The sequence below is a fragment of the Perna viridis genome, chromosome 5 (assembly GCF_037379345.1).
Source record: "Perna viridis isolate PV_CMFRI_1.1 ecotype Kerala chromosome 5, ASM3737934v1, whole genome shotgun sequence".
Taxonomy (NCBI): Eukaryota; Metazoa; Mollusca; class Bivalvia; order Mytilida; family Mytilidae; genus Perna; species Perna viridis.
The window spans coordinates 19,541,457-19,563,899 of NC_142449.1; the positions used below are offsets into that span (position 1 = coordinate 19,541,457).

At 30.2% G+C, this 22,443-nt stretch overlaps 1 protein-coding gene across 2 annotated transcripts; it reads right to left on the bottom strand.

The window, feature by feature from the left end:
• Positions 1–1,827: 1,827 nt before the first annotated feature.
• LOC148616418 (GPI ethanolamine phosphate transferase 1-like) lies at positions 1,828–22,441 on the bottom strand. 2 transcript variants are annotated; one of them, XM_088583440.1, is made up of 30 exons: positions 22,203–22,441; positions 20,378–20,611; positions 19,896–20,017; positions 19,534–19,632; positions 19,106–19,212; positions 17,116–17,240; positions 16,414–16,544; positions 15,661–15,780; positions 14,888–14,928; positions 14,312–14,371; positions 13,920–14,012; positions 13,569–13,624; positions 13,080–13,101; positions 11,849–11,905; positions 11,367–11,446; positions 10,898–11,085; positions 10,286–10,358; positions 9,571–9,667; positions 8,873–8,968; positions 8,429–8,520; positions 7,832–7,882; positions 7,508–7,556; positions 6,631–6,739; positions 6,036–6,138; positions 5,181–5,268; positions 4,615–4,701; positions 4,111–4,166; positions 3,709–3,784; positions 3,033–3,149; positions 1,828–2,126 (listed from the first exon to the last, which is right to left on the bottom strand). In XM_088583440.1, the coding sequence occupies exons 1-30, from the start codon at positions 22,319–22,321 to the stop codon at positions 1,962–1,964; spliced, it is 2,913 nt and encodes a 970-aa protein (XP_088439566.1). In that variant the 5' UTR covers positions 22,322–22,441; the 3' UTR covers positions 1,828–1,961. The 2 variants fall into 2 exon arrangements, 1 of the variants encoding a protein (XP_088439566.1); XR_015922189.1 differs by lacking the exons at positions 1,828–2,126; positions 4,615–4,701; positions 5,181–5,268 and having other exon boundaries at positions 3,088–3,149; positions 22,203–22,422.
• Between the last annotated feature and the right edge of the window lie 2 nt (positions 22,442–22,443).

Genomic DNA, 22,443 nt, shown 5'->3' on the forward strand with positions numbered 1-22,443 from the left:
GGTTGTCAAAGAACAGAACAACAAATTATCTGCATTATTTCTGATTATGCATGTATGTACTGTTTTTAAAAATAGGTCTTAATACTGTGTTTGATAATGAAGGAAGAAAACTTCTTGTTGTAAGATGTCAAAACACAGAAATACACAATAAACATTGGTTAAAAAATTCTACAAGTTTGATAAATAATTATGCTTTTTGAAACAATATTGTAAATGTTATTGTTCATGTACTATTATGACATAATATAAACATTATACTGCATTCCATGTTAAGACCATAGCATAGTATTCATATTATCCATCAATACATGCTAGACTAGGGTAAATAACCTAAATCTATAAATTTATCACAGTTCATATTTTGAAAAGGAATATCTTTTCTATACATATATGTAGGACTCACAAATGTGTCCGGTTTCACAAACATGTCTGATTTCACAAACGTTTCCCATAATACGTCACAATACCACAAACGCTGACTTCATTGTTGTGATAATTAAGCTACACGTTTCATTGTCGTGATCATTAAGCTAAATGTCAGGCGTTAAGACGGGTGGTTTGAGCCGAATTACGCATAGACAGACTAGACTAGAAGGAATTTAGAGTTACAAGATCCATGTAGCGGTAGACATTCTTTACCTCTCTTACTAAAGTGAATTTCAAATGTCAAACGCTGGTACAACCACAGAACGTTGAACTCGGTTCACTTAGGGCAAGTGTGGACACTATTTTCTAACACCTTTGTGGAACAGGACATGCATATGAGTCTTACATGTATAATATACAATATATGTTAAATTAAGAAAAAATATCAAGAAATGAATTCATATTCCATAAAAATACAATGCATATTATCACACAGAAGAGTTAATGCCCTACAAAATTGGATGAGGCATCTGGACAAAAAATACATTCTTGCATGCATGCTTTACAATATTACACATGTTGTCACTGTCTTTTTTGTTCATTGGTTATTATAATCATGTGATGGAAAGGATATTTTACTTAAATTAAGCTTACTTTCTATTTTTAAATATATTGAAGCTATGTCTCTATTTATATGTATATTAACGCTATAGTTCTAAATTTAGATCTGGATATAAAGCATTCTGTTCTGTTATTACTCATTTATTTTGACAGAGGACGAAGTCTAGTGTCAATATAATCTAATAGATTTATATATAACGTATTGACTTTGCTAAAAGTCAACAACTGATAACTAGGTTACTTTGGTTCCATTCAATCAATATAAACATTTACTTCAATGTTTAAATGACGCTACAAAAAAGTCCACTTCTGTGAGAGAACAACATGTAGGAGGATGCCAATCAGAACTACTTGGCTATTTCTGTTACACTTAAAAATAATCTTGGATGCAGAAAGGAGAATTCTTTAAAAAATTCACTGGAATTGTATTCATACACCTATCAAAGTAGTTCTTCCAACAAGGTGGCACTACAAGATTTAGTTCAATTTCACTAGAAATAAATATCAATAACTCTTGCATGAAGTAAGAAGCTAGAAAAAATGAAATGGTAAAAAAATTAGTTCATCTAAAATTATAGAATTGGATGGGAGAAATTCCGAACAGACTCTTCCCCCTAGTGTTTCCAAGATTTTTCTATCTTGTGTAACAAAAAATTCTGAGGAGTTTTGACAGAAGTGGATGCAAACAAAATTTGATTCTAGAAAAAAACAAATGTATTCTTGGAGTATTTAAATCAGAACCCTTAATACACTATTGTAACAGTAGTGTAAATGTGTCATTAATAAATTCTCATGGGAATTAAATTTCAGTCAGACACATAGATAGTAAAATCCAATCCAATTCATAAATCAACAAACTGACAAAATTTCACTATTAAAACAAATTCGATACCAACAAATCATACTTCCTCAAGTTGTATCATTAATGTCAATGAATATTAAACAACCTCAAAACAGTCACCCATTTTATTTAATTAATACTTCTGTTTCCTAGGTAGTAATGAGACTGTTGTTAGGGCATGAGACAATACGAACATTAACATGAGGAATATTATCATACACATTACTATAACATAGTGACTTATGCTGGTTCCTATCTCCAACCAACTCCCATAGTCACGTACCAGAAAAAAGAAATTCTGAAAAGAGAAAAAATACATGCATATATACACCCTTAGCCCAATTTTATTTGCTTATTTAAATCAGGATTCATTTTTACTGATTATTTACTTCAGATCTTGCCAAATCCTACTTTGATTGCTGGCCTTGTAAAATCAGGATTGCATTCAGTTTCTTTCATACAAAAAGTAATTCAGTTTTTTCTTTATCACATAACATCTATTAACAATTTTTAAGGTGACCAATTCTATAGGCAGCTGGTACACTATAAGTTTGTTTATATCGTTATATCCAATCATTTTGATGGTACATAATATATGACAAATAGTGATTGTTACTCTGATAGCTATACAAGTCCTTAACACTTTCACAATTTTGCCACATATACATGTAAAATAATGAATATTTTCCACAGTAATGTATTATATATGTAGTAGTACACAAAGACAGAAAATTTCATCAAAATCCCCCCGAGCAGTTGAGGGGAAGTCGTGTAAGAACATGTACAACTTGGATGTTAGTTATCTTCCTTTGGATTCCTCTGACAGTAATTATACATCTTAATGCATATCTACAGATGATGAAAAACTTTCCTTCAAAATTTCATCAAACTCCCCTGAGGGGTGTAGAAGGTATCGTGTTCATGTGAATGAGGACATACAACTGAACAAACGGATAAACAGGATGATTCCTAAATAATTCCTATAAAATTCATTTGTGGGAGGCATTAAAAAGGACACATTCATTATCATTTCACTAATCTGTTTCATTTGGTCCACAGAAGGAAACAAGTTTGGTTACTGGCCTCCAAAAGTACAAATTATAACAGGAAATACCTATAAGCTATAGAAATATTTATCTACTTGAAAGGATGCATGGGAAATAAGGGTTCTGTACAGTATCCTAATGGTATATAAACAACTTACCAATGCCATGAAGTCTGACATGATTAACACTATCAGAAACAATGCCTTTGTTGGTATAGATGTCAGTACATGTATGGCATGGAATACACAACTCACTAAGATGAATGGTAAAACATTCTGTGGAGATAAACATATGTATTATTATACATTACATGTGCCTGTGGTATTTCTAATATGAACTATACCAAATGTTTTTAATATATGGTTATAAACACCACAATGCTTTGAACTTAAGAAATTATGGAATTTCTAAATAGCAGGTTATAATTCTTAATTTGATTCATGAAGATGGATTGTAAATTTTAGCAATCTTTAAAGTTTTTGTGCCTTGAAATTTTGGCAAGTGTGTGAACTCACACAACAAAATTTCAGTAACCTTACAAATTAAAAAAAAAATTGAAACCTCACATAAATTGTCTGCTATTAAGTTATCAATGTATACAAAAATGTAAGATAAACATATATAATTAAGTAGAAAGGATATGTGGCAAAATTTTAAAAATCCACAGACAGGAGCTGTTCTTAAGAGAATATTTATTTGTTCTATTATATACCATAATGTGTCTGTTACTGACTTTTTATCTTCACAAATTTTGCTATGTATGTCTGTATTATGAAGCACACCTTTTTATCATAGAAAAACTTCATATTTTTGTAAAAAACATTTTGTCCTTACCTTTAACATCATGAGAGTTCCCATCAAGAAAGGATCAAACTTAGTAATAAAACAGTACACAGAAGCAGGTTCAAAACTAAATATAAATGAAAACATCATTAATACTGGAAACGATCACGTTAACTAAGTACACCAAAAATAACTTTCTACAGCTCAGACTAGGCCTTTATTCAAATATTAAAAAAAATACTTTTCTATCAACAATATGCATTTTAAATATCTTTTGTGATGTTTCTAATAATGCAACATACTTTTATAACTTAATTCAATTTACAATATTGCATCATGGTTCAATAATAAAAATTAAAGAAAATACATGTAAGTTTTTGAGTAATACCCTGACAATAAACAGTATGGCACTGATAAATGACCTAAATCTGCAAGCTTGCCTGAATCACTTACCTGTTTATACTTGCAATGTTTCCTGTTCCAAAAAATGCAACTAAAATGAAAAATATCTGAATCTTGTTAAGGTAATATAATTAGGAAATTTTCACATAATTCTGACAATCAAGCAGATTTGATGACATGGCACCTTTGAGTTCAATGCCATAGGATCATATAATAATTACTTGGCAAAGCACATGCAAATGCATGCATAAGTTTATCATGTAGTTCCAAATCATTAAATTTCAAGAAAAGAAATTCCATGGAGCATGGATGTCCATACTCAGAACATTCAAGTGGTCTCTATGGTGAACAGGAACATGATGTCTAACAAAGACTAACTTGGTATAACACATTACAATGAAACATCCAAGACTCAAATCATTCCAGTGAGAGCTATCTAAGTATCAGCAGACAAAGAAATATATTTTTATGGTTAAAACAACGTTTTTATAGAATTATCATTGGCAAAAATTCTAACTGAGTCCTAACCTAAGTGGATAATTCTTAAAAAGATACATAAAAGAAAGCTCTTCTGATATCCTCTGAACCAACAGATCTGTGATCCTGATGCTCAGCTGAAGTTACAAAATCACTACTATCTAACTGTAAATAAATGGAACAGTGTAAAAAGGAGTATAATATTCTACTGTCAGAATATCATGGCGATCTAACTGTAAATTAACTGAAAGATGTTGATTCAGCATATACTACACTCATATTGATAAGTATTACTAATAAATTGGATGGTCAAATACTGAAATTTGGAGACAGTGTTTACAACAGGTGTTTTGATGTACAAGTACTAAACAACATGAACATAGTTTAAATTCATCATGTAAAACTGTATTATCTCAAGTTTGTGAATCCTGAAATTAATGTACATAATTATCAATTCACCCTTCATAAGTTAATTTCTTGTTTATAAGGGAAGGAGGTATTTCTTTTTATATACGTATGTACTTGGTACACTAACTTTGTGAGGCATTAGGTATATATGTACCTGGTACACTAACTTTGTGAGATGTACCTGGCACACTGTTCAGAACTAACAACAATTGATAATACATCTAAACAAACTATACCTTAACATCTAATTTACTCATCCCAACTTCTAACTTCATCCAAAAATATAAAACAATGGTTAGATTGATGAAGAATAAATCTTCATATCTGTACTATGGTTAAGGAGAATTATTTAAAGAATAAATCAAAGCAGACAAAATATTGGTCACATTTACATTCCTTTGTCCTTTATCTTCTTATTGTAAAAATACATTGCATTCATTTAGTTTTCAACGATTGCAATTGAAGAAGGAATGTGCATATAATCTTATTCCAACTGTATAATAGGGAATAAGTTCTTTCATAGAACTGGTTAAGAAGGTAGGAGACTCTTCTATAAACCTTATTTCATTCCTTATATTGCATATGGTAGAATATTTTTTGCTGGATATGACTTTCTTTTTGAATAATTTTGGTTTTGAGTACTGTTATTGTATCAATTTTTGCTGTTGCTAATGTTTGGGGAGTCTGTAATTTGAACATTTTCGCTGGTATCAATTTTCATAAATTAAAAATAAATGATTAGTGTTATAGACTTAAAAATCAATTTCGCATGTACTGTTTTTCGTTGTTTTCTGTCCACCATGAAAATAGCAAAAAATTAGAACACTGTTAAAATTAGTACGTTTTATAGTAATTCTTGAATAAAATTTATTTTTTGATATTCGTAATGCAACTGAAATGTGTGTGCAACATACCAAAATTAGCAATATTCATATGTATATTAAACTGATACTTTTGTATTCTAGTTCATTTTAATACTATAAAGTCTGAATTACTGCAGTTGATAAGATCATATCTATTTAACTTTTTAAAATCTGTGGTAACATACACATGCAATTTGGGTACTATCAATATTTGATGCCAAAGGATACGATATACTTAACAACAGGTAAGGAGAAAACAATGACATGGCAATAGTCAATAGTCTTTGTAAAATCTGTGTTGATACCAGGAAAGGTGATACAACTGAAAAACCTACAAAAAATACATCATGGTATTCATTATAGAATAGAATTGGATGCCTGCACTGTATGTATAGATTGACAATGACCATTTATTATAACATGTATCATGACCAACATGTGTAAAAGTTTTCATGATGCAGTGAAGCCAGCTTCATGATATATGAAAAGGAAATGTTTGATCAAGATCTAAAGAGCTTATACCTAAGATGATTTAAGGCTTTTCCTATTAGCAACAGAACTAAAATGTATCATTATTTGAATCATAATTCTGTTGTTGTTGGTGATATTTTTACCAATGAGAATATGTGAGACTTCCTAGGACATCCATTCTGTGCCTGCACTAATAATTCAAACAATCAGTCAGACCCAACATATATATAAACACTCATCAATTCATAGAAATATAACATCTTATACACACATGGACATTTTCAATCTCTTCCTCTCAGTGGTAAATGATTTCATCCCTATTTAATCAAGTCATTGTCGCAGCATAACTTACCCAGTATAGAGTAACTAATGAGTTGATTAACAGTAGGTAGTCCTTGACCTTCAGCTATACTAGTGGCTACACTCCATATATTATAGGTAGATAGACCTATCAAAAATATCTGAAAGAAATTAAAACAATAGATTCAACTAAGAATTAATTTAAAAGTATTAGTTTTCACAGTGTAATAAGGTTTGCTTTTTATGCAGTTTCCAAAAAAGAACAAGAAAATAGTACTAATGATATTGATTTTTTACACCATGAAATGCTTCGGTACCTTTGAATATGTTCATTTGAAAGAATCTGCAAATAAAGCAGCCAAAAGTTAAACATATGTAAGTTACAAGAATCTGAAATTGTAAAATACAAATAAGTGACCATGTCATGTGTTACAACAATTATTTTGAAGTGGATATATTTGAACTGCTTATGCTTTGGTGTATTCATCCATTTTTGGTTTTCATAAGATGAGCTATTTAGTCAATACAGTTAAAACAAAAAGTTATGTAGACACAACAATTAATTCAAATTGAGTGTTACATATACATTCCTGTTAAGTACCAGTTATTTTATAAAAAAACAAAAAAACACAAGTTGAAGCTGTATGCATCATGATGTTAGGTACAGGCAGTTAATAAAATCCCATACAAGGTATGCACCATTTATAACTATATAAAACCACACACCAAATTCAAATTTATTGCACCATCTGGGAGCCAAGATAATAGGGACTTTATTGATTTGGATGGAATGATGGACAGACAATGTTATTTAAATACACTACCCAATCATTAAGTGGGGTATAATATTACAAAATTGTCATGTATGCATAAAAAAACATGTACTTTACTGCTCTCAATCCATTTATCTTTAACTCAAATTTTCCTACCTGTACAACATTGACTGTAGTAGCTTTGCCACTTGCTTGTTTTTGGAATCTGAAAAAAAATCCTGTAATAAGTGATACCAAATAATCAACTTGCTTTATTTTTTTTATTATATTCAAAATTATTCAAAAGCCTGGTGCCTAGAACAAAGTAAATATTTGGCCTTGCAAACATTTTCAAATTTGAACCTTATGAAAACTCATCCACTCCACATTTACACAATCTATTATTTTCATGATTAATTACAACGACTGATATGACATCTTCTGTTCCTTTTAACAACACTTTATAGTAATTTTGATAAGGAAGAAGTTAATGTGACTTACCTTAGTAACAGAAAACTTCCTATACAAACAACCATTATTCCACATGTTATCCTAAACAAGAAGAAAATATTCATTACAACAGAAGTAAAACCTCCCTTAATGAAGAGATTTAACAAATACAATTTACATGCAGCATAAGTTTATGTAAAAATAGAATTTACTCTTAATGTTATATCTATTTTCCTTACTGAAATTTTACGTTGTCATTTTACCTGTATTTCTACACCAAGATGATAATAAATGTGGCACGTCAATGCCTAAATTATCTTCCACAGACATAGAAGCAGGGTAAGTTTTGAAATGGTGATTTCTTCACACTGCATAGCTCGAACAGGCAACAAATGTAATGCATTATATAGACTGCCAGTTGAGAACCACTGAAAGTGTCAGTTTTCAGTCTGTAGTGCTAGAAATAACTAACTGGTCAACAAATATCTCTAGAAAGCATTGCCCTTTGATAAGACAAAATATACTTTTTTTCCACTTGAGCAAATGTAGAGTGAGGATTTGTCATTGTTAGTTTTGGGAGAAATTGTAAAGGAACTTTTAAGAGTTTATGATGAAACAAAATTCTGATATAAAAAGCAAGCTACTCACACATAAGCATAGTTAGTCTGTCTACCAACAACAGGAGCTAAGGGAAACAAGGATAGCAACAGACAGGATACCACCCACCCATATACTGTTAACTGAAATATATACCAGCAAGTCAGTACATGTACTTCTCAAAAATTATGTTGCTTCGAGAACAATCAGGAGGGTTTTCAATAGTTTTACCAGTAAATGGAAACAGTACTTACTCACTACTAAAATCATTCAATGCAGTCTTGTTACTCAAATATTTACTATAAAATATATTTAATCCAATGTTTAGCTTAGTACAGATAACAGATACAAGTACCTATCATGTCATACATTATAAACTAACAACTGCTTTAGGTATTCCGAAAATTTTTGCATGCTTGTGGACAGAAAAATATAAACACAACCATAAAAAGTATTGTTAAATAATAAAAAAAATATAAACTTGAAATAGAATACCTTGTCCTTATGTATGTTTTTGTTGATCACCAATGGCCATACCATTATAAACAACAAACCAACAGATAATAGTTCCCTTCTGTAAAAACCCATAGCCTAAAACAGAACAGAAGTTAATGTAACACCTGCAAAAGTTCATACATTAAAATATATAATACTGCAATCATTCTTTTTTTCATCATCAAAATGATTTAACCATATATTTAAAAATGGTATACTGTCATTAACTGTATATAACTTCTTGTTGTGATGTCCCAAAAATTGTTTTGCAGTTACAAGGAAGATACTCACTTCAAATCATAATAATTTTTTCTGGCATAAGACAGAATTAGTAAAAGTCAAGACACTACAGTGTAGTAGTATATGTCACCTTTTAAGTCTTTTAAAACAATAAAAAAAACTTGTGTCACTAACATTTAGTTGTCCTAAGGTCAACATGCCTTCATTAGATCATCTAACTAATGGATGAGAAAACTGACTCTCCAATATATTTCATTATACATGTAGGCCTAGGGTTGAGTCGTTGATATATACATGTACATATGCAAAAAGTAGCTGCCCCCAAAAACTACTTGTATAAATGTGAATGCTTCTTATACTAGTAAATTATACATGTTAGAAATAGAGTATTTTATTCAATTGGAAAAAAGTGAAATGTATGTATATTATTACTGAAATTACACCAATTTTGTACATACCAGAACTTCCAGTCCCAACATAGATGGAACAATTGCTAAAAATAGGATTTTTATTCCTGCATTCAACCTTTCATACAACTGCTTAAAAAATCTGAGCCTGTAAAATGAAAATGCTAGGTAGCAGGTCATCAAAGTTATACATGTATAAATTCAATAATTTTTGTCAAAGTAGTGTTTTCCAAGCTATTAATTTTCACAGGTTTGGAGTCAACTTTTCAAAAGTTTACATTTCAGACATTTTTGTTCATTAGAACAAAAAAATATCCCAAAAAAATTACACTATAAAAATACTATGTTACAATTTTTTTACCAATAGTTACCAATATGAATCAGTGTATTTCATTTTATTTATGTACATGTACAAGGTACAAAATTAGGCTTTGCTTATGAGGGACGGGGCAAATTGTACTCAAATTACATTTAACTTTATCAATAATGTACCATTATGTTGTTACATTGCTGATGCCTCGACTAACGGGAATTTGTGAGATTTGTTGATACATGATGTATGTGTGTGTTAAAAGTTCAAACATTCACGAAAACTGCATGTCATTTTCATATTACATCACTTCTCACAGAAAGATTTTAAGCCATTTATGATTTGCGAGAGGATCTATACATGTAGGATGTTGCTTGTCCTTATTATATAGAGTTAACACATCAAAGAAAAGCACATAGACATGGATACTCAAATCTAAATCATCTTCCTACCTACCTCAAAGCTACTACCATCCAGAGAACCACTGGTATTAGAGTATACAGGTAATTGGTAAAGGGTAGAGACTGTACTGAAACCAAAACCATAAGTATTTAATTCATTGTTGAACTCATACAGCAGATATACAATGACATTACACAATGCTACCAGTTAACTACACATTAGCTATATAGAATAAGACTGCAAACAATTTCATAGCTACATGTAATTCTATCAGTGTAAAAATATTTCTTTATATACCAGGTTGATATATAGAATCGTCTTCAGTGATGAATGGCTTAAATTTTGCCTCCACTCAAGAAGGTAAAATTTAATCACTGTGAGGTGGTTAATTTAGACATGCCTATTTTTAAAATCAGTGGGTAAGAATGGAAGACGATCAAAATATAAAACATAAACAGCTCAAGTTTAGAATACTTGACAAATGTACTATATGTTAAATATGTAGAATTTCATACTGGAAGTTAAATTTGATTAAAATTAACCATCAGCAATAGTTTGAAGCTATTATTATTTCACATCTACAAACAGAGGAATACAAATACATAAACAGCCATGTCAATTCACTGATATCTGAATATAATTCATGAAAGTACAGTCTGAAATTACCTTTTAATAAGATGATAGTGAGTATACCAAACATCCCAAATGTTCCTTTGATAGTTCTATTCTGTGCCCACCATGGCTGTGAAAGTTTGTCTAATCTAACCATTGTAGAGGTGACACCAGAATAGTCCCTAACTATTATAGTCAGGGTGTACATCATCCAGCCCATAAAACCAAACACTATACTCAATCTGTGATGAAAAATTGTAAAAAGCATCAAAGCAGTAGCATTAAAACATTGGATATTTGAATTAAAGTAAATAGCTGTACCTGCTACCAAACATAAATATGTTCAATAATACCTTTTTTCAAAAAATGAAAAAAATGTCATTCAAAGATATCATTCTATTCTTAAAGAGAATCAATTGGTTGCTATAAAAGAACCTTGTTTTGTTAAATGAGGAAAAACTATTTGTGATTTACTTATACATCAGGTCTGACTATCATACAGCTCTTTTTATCTTACACTCACCCCAAGAAAAATCTATCGTAACCATGGTAATAGTTTAGACCTTCCAGAGCCAGGGTTATCAATTCTTGAGATTCTGTTATCTGTAAGGTAGAACAACTGACTAGTTGTGTATTTGTTCACATTTTTTCTATGAAGTGAAATGAAATTAAAGCATGATTATCTTGTCAAAATCTACTGAAGTCCTTTACTTTTTTTCTTTTGGACAGTAATTTTTTTCTTTTATCATCTTTTCCATTAAAATATTTTAAAGGATCTTGTGAGTAACAACTGGAACAAGTAAATGACATGTCAGTCTCCCAGACAAATCTGATACGAAATTTCCAAAATCATAGAGGGACATTTTTATTATCATTATTAAAATCATAAAAGCATTTTTTTTTATTTTAAAACCACACACTGACAGAAGACAACCATAAAAATTGTAGTGCACTGTGTGATGGGCACATAAATACCAATGAAGTTCTACAAATAAATAGACTTACAGCCAGTCTATAGTTACCACTGATTATTAGATTTCTTATATTACGCACTCTATCTTTCTGAAATAGTAAAATATGATACATCAACTGGATCATTTATATCTCCACCAATACGGGTAAATAAATACATGTAATGCTTTTGATAGTTATAATTTTTGTCATGCAAATAATGATATTGTTTTTTTTTGTGTGCATGTTGCAAGGTGTCATTTATTGAATACATCAGGAATGTGTTATAACGGTAAGTATTTACTTAATGACAAGCTATTGGACAAAATTAATCCCAGTAATATGAAAGAACACGATTTTGTAAGTTCACCAGCTGATGAAGTAAGCCATGAAATAAATGATGTACAGCTTTTTTGTAAGAAATAGATTTATTATCAGATTTCTCCAATAGAGATATTTCAATGATGGTATTTTCAGCATTAGCTTTACTAAATGACTGATTAAGGGGGTTTTTAACGTCCTTGACTACCCTGTTGGGTCTTGTATGAATGGTTTCCGTGAATGCTTAAATGTCAGTCTCTGTAAGGATCAGGCAGTGGGTAAAACAAGTTATGAAAAAAACACCATTTTAAAAGTTTAATTTGACTATTTGCACCACCAGAACCAAGGAATGTTTTGGTGCAAAAAGATCTTCTATATCATTTTGGTAGACAGATTTATAATTTCCTTGAAATGCAATGAATGTGATCATTTTAACGGCAGATAACTATGTCAAAAACCTCATTTTTCTAATATTCTATGGAAAAATTTATGAGCAAATCCAGTGATGCAGAGATTTCAGATACAGAAAGCATCCTTGAGTGAAATTATATTGTCAGATAAGAGAGTTTTTGACATGCATATTTCAGATTTTTCCCATTTTGCCTGATTCTTATAGAAACTTACACTTACAATACCCTCATTTAATAATTGAGACTGGAGAAATCTGATAATCAGTGAGTCATGATGTAAGACCTTCTTCCTTTACTTTCTGAACTAACAAAATTAACAATTGAAATTCTTCCAACTTCATATGTAAGCAAAATACCTTGTTTGGATGATGTTACAATAAAATTCCAACCAGTTATCTGCCAAGAATGACAAACTCACAAGTCAGACTATCAGTACTTACACAACAAGTTGAGATATGGTTAAATTTGCAATATTAGTATAATACACAATTTTTTGGCATTTTAAATACTAGCCATTACATGAAAAACACCAGTTATCTATATGTTATACTTACCTGGACACTTGACAATAATTTGCTGAAAAAGTGAAATAATTAAAATTAAAAAGTCACAATCTTATATTATTATTAAAGATGAACATCTCCCTATAGCACAACAATACAACTTAATGTTACTAGATATAAGCAGAAATAGAGACCTATATCTATCTATCTATCTATCTATCTATCTATCTACATGTACCTATCTATCTATCTATATTAAGAAATAAGTTTATCAGCCAAGAAATGGAAGGATTCTACAACAATAATGTCTTAATCAATTTTATGATGATGAGCCAATCATCAAGGAAAAATTCAAATCTTAATGTATAAACAAAGGCCAAACAAATATGATCTAAAGATGAAAAATATTTCATTTTAAGGTAAGAATTCAAAATCTTGAGAATATCAATATATATATTTGTTCTTTCATTACCGCTAATGATGTGCCTTTTATTGTTAAAAAACACTTTTTAAATCAACTTGATCCTATAAAATACATACCTAAATGGTCTGAATGTAATTGACAAAGTTGTAGACTTTTTCTGTTCCATTTTAACCTGAAAAATAAATTTTGTATTAAAAAGAGTTCCATCCAATTTTATTACAATCAAAGACATAAAGGATAAGTTCAGTAGCCTAAAGCTAAAATTTTGGAAGCCACTATTTATACTCTTTTCAATACAAGAAAAATACAAGACAAGAAGGCCACTGCTAATTTCAATTCCTTGGTATACAGTTCTGTATTAAGTAAAATCATTACAGCTCTTTATTATGAAAAAGATTAAAATATCATCCCTGTGTTTCTTCATATTACAGTATGTCAATCACTACTTCGAAAGGTTCTGTATTTACCTTGTATTGTTCTAGTATCTCCAGTGCATTAGCAAAGATATTCTCAGCTTTCTGGTAGTCAGTTCCATCTAAAAAATCTAGTGGTAGTGTCCCCTATGATTAAAACAGAGTGTAAAATATTAACTTCAATCTGGTGATTTTCAAATTTAAAAGAATGATTCAATGAGGTTTTTTTCTATGAAAATACTGGTTTATTATCTTTCTCAAAGCTGTCTCCTTATATTTTTAAAGATTTTGCTGTAACAACCAATAAAGTATCTGACATTATTCAAAAGTTTGAGTTTCTGCTTTGATCTTAAGCATATTAAATTTTGTACTAAAAACAAATCCAATCCAATTTACTACAGTCTATGCATAAATACTATGTTATGGTAGTCATAAATATTTCTTACAACAGAGTTCATCGGAAAAGGTATTCCAATCAGGGAGGACATGAGGGGTGCTACATCTGCCTGAAAATGAAACAGCTGATACAGGTGTTTTCTTTTCATAGCAAATATCATCCAATAATATAGAAAAAAATACAAAACAATGAAAAAAGGAAGACTCCTTTCACTCAGGCTGATATTGTATCAAATAATTAAATTATTGTTAGCAATGTGAACAGATAGACAGAGATATATAATGACACCCAGGTCACAAGAGAAATATAGAAAAAGGATTAATGCATTTTAGTTAAAGTTACATCAGTTACATAATCTGCATCTGATTTAGAGTGTTTTTATACTACAAAAATTACTTTCTTAAAGAACCTTTTCAATACAGTGAGGAATGTAAATTATGTATTTGGTAAGTCATTAATTCAAAATCAAAGTATAGATTTAATAAAAATATGATACTTAATATTTGACAAAACATTTTTTGAGTTACTCATTCATGTCTCTTATCAGATGATTGAATATGCGTACTAAATGTACATGTATAATACTAAGCACTACATTTCTACATGACTTTATTACATATTGTACCTGGTTCATATCTGTTCTTTTCAAGGACTGAAGATTCCATTCTAAAAAAAGAATATATAGACATAGTCGAAAGGCAAATGAATATATGTGTGTTTGGGTTACCCAACGACCATATTTTCAGATGCATTCTACTTCAATTTACTGAATCAAAGTGAAAAAAGTAAAGCATCTTTACGATCTTCAAGGAAATTATTTATAATGGGAAAAAAATAAGAAAATGTCTAAATCTCATTACAATAGCTGTAAACAAAAACAAGTGAGTTGAAAAATATATTTCTGGCTTTTTACTTCAGAGTAAGACTCGGAAAAATCATTATCTTTAAATAAAATAAAAACATAAATAAAAATAGAAAGCTGACTAACCTGACCAAGTTATAATAATGATACGACTCTAAGCAGACATTTTTTAAAGTTTTACATACGTAAGACTCAGAAAAGTGATAGGGACACAGGAGTGTGGTGGTCAAAACTAAAGTACTTGGATATTTAATGATCATGCACAGATGTACATTGGGTAATTTTTAGCATAGACATGGCATTTTCAATGGGAATTTGTTTACCAACATAAGTCTATTAGAAGTTGAAAAATTGGCTATGAAAGTAGACAAATGAAATGTGGAAGGACAAGGTGACTGCCGTCAGCCTAGAAATAATCAACAGATTAAATGGTATTATTTATAAAAGTCTACATTAAACTACTTCCAAATATACATATCATTAACTACATTCCAAAAAGATTCAGTTTATATCATCTATGACATAAAAGCTTATACCTGTTGAAAGGCCATCTGAATATTGATCCTGACCAGACACTGTCACTGGTCCCCTGACCCCAGCTCCCCATGCTACAACTGGTGTAAGGGTTTCATGTGGGTTACCAGCTCCATGAGAACCTAGAATAACAGATAAAAATAGAAGATGCAATCTAATTAAGGGCTTCTTTGTACAAAGTATGAAAAAACATTCTCTAACTTTTAATTGATTTTCACACCTCCTGACCCATGTGGGAAAAAATATTTTTCATCTCTACATGAGGATTGGTTATTGTGTGATTGTGTTCCACTGTCTATAAAATCTTATTGGTTGAAAGGGATGTGACATTTCTTACATTGTTCTCCCGTAAAAACTGATGACTTCATAGACAAACGATAGCTAGAATTTACACCATGACTCTATTATGCAACCAGATTCTTGGTTATCTTTCCAATCAATATTACTCTGAATTCATATAATTGTTATGTAATAATTCAGACATGAAAATTTCTATGTACAGTGGGGTGGTAGCATAAAGAATTGTAAAAACAATTTCTTACCAGGTATAAGAGTATTTATACAAGTCTTTGGTAATTAGATATTTGGTTGATTGCTTGGTATTCATTCCTATTCGTATTAAAAATGTAGAATAAGTTGAGACAAATAATAAGTTAAAAGCAATGCCATCTTACCAAAACACTTACATGCAACACTCTATGGCAAGTTTGATACTTGATTGTTTTATTAGTGAGTCACAACAGTTAATAACATACCCCAGTCTGTCATTCCATGGTCTGATGTCATAATGTAAGCTGTTTTCCCATCATTATCATAAAAACTTTCAACTAAATCCACCATATCCTTAATTCCAGCATCAACTAATAAAATGTTCTTCAAATATTCTCTGTGAATAATATATAATAATTGAATAGCTCAAAATCAAAAGGATGCACATTGAAACTCTGGGGTACATATTAAAATTAGGCAAAAATGTTTGTAATGTTTAAAGTTTAGTTTATTTCACTAAACTCTACCAGTTTTTCCTTTTGTTTAAATCATGATAGAAAAATATAACCACTATACTTACTGTAACCATGAACACTTTTGTTTGATATACAATTACATGCTATATATGTGGCACATCAAATATCCAAGGATCTTACAGTAAAAATATTAACCATGAAGATCTTTGTCGCCTTTTTTATATACACGTACAATTAAATGCTTGCTGTATATTAGGAATATAAAATCATTGAGGGCCTTGAAGTATAAAATATTGATGCATCTTCATAGTTTGTACAGACCTCAGCTACTTCGAAAAACACTTAGAAATTCAACATTCCAAAGATCTTTATGTGATCATTTTTAAAACGTGTAGATTATTTCTAATTTGTTTGCATTTTGTACATATTTATACATAGTATATATTTCTATCTAACAGCCTTAAACAAGTATATCTAGCAAGATAAACTCACTTGGAATATGGCTTCTGGGAATGTCCATTGGTATCAATGCCAAGTAGATGTAGAAATAATATGATCTTGTCTTCCTTAAGTTTATTCAGTAGGATTTTATCTGTTCTAGCAGTATGTAGAAATGTCTAAAAGTAACCACACTAGGTTAATTAATTTTTTTTTATAAACCTTTGTCTCCTTTTTTTAAATCATTTCAGTTTTTCATCACTGGTTCTACAAAAATTGTATATCCATAAAAGAAAGTAATTTATTACATTTTACCACATTCCATTAAGTATACAGAGCAAATAACTGCTGACAATGAAATGAATTATGTCATACAAATAATTAAATACATGTAAATGATGTTAAAGCTTAACTAAGAACAGTACATGTATTAATTCTATAAGAAAAGGGTTTTATGGACAATAGACAATATTGATTTATGCAAACTCCTTTACAGTAAGTGGTTATGGCATTGAAATGTTGTCTTCCTCGAATGCCAACATTTTATATGTTACTAATTCGTTGAATGCCAACAAAAATATTTCAATCACTGTTTAAATTATAACAATAGCTTTTTTTATAACAATTAAAATATTTTTTATAAGTATTAAACTGTTGAGATTAATTAGTGAAGTTGATAATATTTTTTATATGGCAAACAGCAGATTTTTTAAAATATGTAAGAATATAATAAAATTGAATTATTAAAAGTTTGTAAAAATATAATGAAATTTCAACATTTTTTTACTTATATTTTGAGAAATGTATAAATAAAATACAAAAATATTAATGAAATTAAGAAATTTGATATAAATAAACATTATTTCAAATTCTGAACTTTATATTAATGATTTATTTCATTCTTTATCATTCTAACTTAATTACTAATCAATATGAATAAATTTATCTTCTACTTATTATGCCTAATGTGATATCAAATTATGGTAATAAGAGTATAGTCCTTACCCACCACTTACAGCAAAAACGAATCTTCTACATTGTGTAGCAATTCAAAAGTTGATTGTGCTATACATGTGCATGTGTGATTTTGTGAAGAAATGCCTAAGTAGAAACAGCAAAAAAAAAATTTTAACAACTGGAATAACTATCTGAAATACGTCACCTGTAATTTACCTATTTGTAAATTAGTATGAATGTTTTGATAAGCAAATAAGTCACCTGCAATTTACCTATTTGTTAATTAGCATGAGTGTTTTGATAAGCATGCACCTTTGTTGTGATAACCACTGACACCTAGTCCTAGAACACCAACAACATTTTACAGGTAAATTGTCGGTAGATCAAAGGATGCTGCATTTGAGGAATAAACAATTGAAATAAACAATACAATACAATCATAGAAACATCTATGATTTTACATATAATGGTAATGGTGGTGGTGTGAGTGTTACGTAATTTAATGAGCTATGAGTTTTTCCCAAGGGCTGTTCCATTTAAATCTACATGGGAAGAGGGGATGCCAATTTTTTTTCTCTTAGTGGGGGGTAAAAAATATTTTTCTATATTTTGGTAATGGTGAAATTTTATCTCTAAAAGTCAATACACCTGGGGGTTGGGAGATTTTGATGCTCTGATTTCCCAAAATTCAGTACTACACATGTGTTTTTTAACAGACTGACCATTTTTTATTATTTTATTTTTTTCTGGTAGTGGGGGAGGGGGGGTATCTTAAGAATGTATAATATATTGGAGGTGGGGGTTGGCTATATGTTTTTTTTATATTGGTGGGGTGTCTTTTACAAGTTGTGTCCCACTTCCCCATGCTAATTTAAATGGAACAGCTCTGATGCACAAACATTTGTTCAAAAATTTGATTGTTAGCTTGAGTTATATTGATTGAATTACAATTTAAAATATTGGATATATGCTATAAAGTAAATAGTGTGATGCTAGTGGGGAGACAAGTAGCGTATGTTTAGTTTGTGTCTCTACGCATAAACTGCATTTGCTCAAAGTAGCAAATTAATACTTTTTCAATTTTTACCTTGACTTTACTGAATACCCAAGTGTCTAAAGTGGAGGGGTCAGATGATGCAAAGTCTTCCTCATCTGCTGTATACATCTCTGTAAACACATGGTCACCACTGGCACCTATTGAAATGAATATATTCATTAGGCCAAATTGCATAACTTCTAATTTCTTTTCTCCAAATGCAAAAATATTTAAAGAATACAACATAGTAAAATATATAAATATTAGGGAAAAATGTTTTGTGGCATTAGTTCATTAAAATGCAACTGAAAATTGAAAGATTTCATTGCAAATTTGGAAACTTTAATCCATAACAAATGAGAAAACAATATTTCTTTTTATTTTTAAGACAAAATGCATATCTATGGATAGGGGCTCTATAGCTCATAACTTAAACCTCTTAAAGGTTACATCTGCCTCATTTCAAATTTATACGATACCTTTAGCAAACATGGGGAGTATATCAGGACTGCCCCATGACCAGGTATATCTGCTTTCATTGAACACTGAATCAAACTCTACAGGATTTTCTTTCCAACCTTGCAAAGACAGCATTATTTTATCAATGACACAACAGAAAACAGTGACTGATAAAGGTGAAAGTAACATTTTTCATTTGTTTTCTACTGAACACAATACTTTTCGAAATATAATTCTGCTGTGATTGGCTTCTAATTGTTGCAAATTACAAAAGGTCAAATGTTTTACAATACTAAATACATGACACATGTACATCACAGTACCCAGTAATTTTCAAAATTTAAAAAATATAAAACATTTTACTTCCTAATTTACTATATACCTTTGGCAACAGCACTGACATCTTCATAGAACCCAGCAATAAGAGCCACATGTCCTGGTCTAGACTCTGTTGGTACTCGGGTATGAGACACACCCCATGCTCCATGCTTATTTATTATATCTCTAAATATAAACAAATTCACGTTTTTTATTAATAAATATTATATATATGTCTGTATTTCATAATCAGAAGGACAAGACAAAATATTACTGTACAGTATAAAATAATGTAATTACTGAGCAAATTTTCTACTTTCTACATACAGAATTTTTCTGATAAAAAATATAATGTTTTGAAAAATCTTTGCTACAGAAGAAGTAGAAATACCAAAGGTACAAACAAAGAAATATCCTTGGACAAGACAACTTATTTGTTTGAATATGTATAGTAAGGCAACAATTTATAAAACATTGGTACTCCAAGATCCATTCAACTTTCCCCTAACATAAATAGCATATTATGTAACTTGTAGCTGCAGTTACCGTAAATATGGTGCTCTTGGATTTCCATTTTCGTCCAGTTCAAAGAATTTGTCAGCCCTCAAACCATCAGCAGAGAACAGAACTAGTCGTCTAGCACTTGGTGGTGAGAGAGAAGTATGGGGAGTCATACCATGTACTATTGGTGATGTGAAGTAAATATCAAATATAGAATAGAAAAACACCAAGTGTGTAAACAGTCCTGCTATGACCAAACATATTGTCTCCCAACTCATCCTAAAAAATAGAAAAAAAGAACAGCATCCTTATAATGGTAATCAATACAAAAATACATGTACCGGTATATAACCTTTGACCTATGGATTGATAACTATAAGCTTCATTTCAGTCTAAATGGAAGAAGCAACATCCATTTTAAATTAAAATATTTCCAATTATGATTGTTAAGGTCAGTCATGATGCAGAAAAACCTACTAAACATACAATGACTTTTCAATATACATATGCTATATTTTCACATACAGTGCATTTAATATTGTGCACACAGATCTGCATTTTATACAAAATCATGCATTCTTTTCCCACTTAAACTGACCAAGTCACAATTATAACTTAAGCAGAGTGACAATTTCGTGTACATTCTATAAAAATATTGCATCTAATGGGACAATAAAGGATACCCTGCAATATTGCAATAAAGATTTTCGCAAAGTGCAGCATGATATGACTGCAGAATGTCCAAATCTGTTCACTTGAGGAAAGTGTGGATACAATATCAATTTTGACACATTTAGGCATATAGGGACTTACAGTTCATTATGGATCCACTACTAATTTGGACCTTACATGTATATAGCATTAAATTAGAAATTCAATTAAACAGATTAAATATCAGACCAAAAATTAAAAAGTCGATTTTTTGGGTTGTGGCCCTTTAGCATATTATAACTAAAATCCAATAAAAAGATATCTTACTAGTATTCAAGAATTACTCATAACCAAAACTATCGAAAGAGGAAGCCAATCCATCACCGAGAGGTTCTACCATATGCAATGCAAGCCTCGATGTTTCACATATTTTTAAGTTTGGAATACTGCAAAATTTCATAAATTGGGTAGATAAAATATGATATTATTCTGGGTCTGACAAGTCTGACTACTGGATTGGTGAATATCCTCAGGGACCTAAGGTCCACCAGCAATGGAATTGACCCAGTGGTTCTTAAATACAAAAAATACCAGTTTTATACCAAAACTTATAAGAGATATCTGAAATCTGAAAGAATAATCAAGGGAACCAAGGACAAAGACTAGACATACACAACAAAGAATATGAAGTAACTAAAATCATACATACAAAAAATGCACTAATTTTTCCCCTTGCGATGAAATAAGCTGAAATAAATTGAAGCAGACACCCAGAAGACATAAAAATGGGAAATTGAAGATTTAAATCAATTATCTTTAAAAACAAAAATTTTGACAGGTTAATGTGAAAATAGGGAATTTAATTTTGAATTATTTTCATTTTTGTAAAAATTGTAGGGTAGGTATTTTAATTGTTTTCAATACTTCTTAATTGTTTTGGTTGAAAGAAAAATGTGGTATGAACATGAAGCTTAGATATCATAGAATGAGAAACTGAAGGATTTATTTAACATTTGCAATACTTTTTTTAGTTATGATCATTCTAAGTCGAGATGTCATTGTCAATTATTGAAGTGAGTACATGATTTTGTTTACCATCATGTGTTCATGTAAGATTTCAGTTAGTTGCAAATCTCTTTAACAACAGGTCTATGGTAGAACATTTACAATAAAATAACTTTAAAAAAAAATGGTTATGTTCCTTTATCTGTGAACTAACATAAGAAACTTTTTTGAACTTTGAACTCTTGGTCCTGCACTGCATGAATCAAATCCTTTACCACCATTAGTAGATTGATTTTTAAAACGTGTTCGGATCAGTTCATTTTGACTTTTCATTGTGGACTTGTTTAACAAAAAATAACAAGACTATAATTCATGTATCGTGATTTAGCAGATGAATGGGTCTGTGAGCGTCAATGAGAAAGTAGCCGGCATAATCCTCATCATTCTTCTTTTAA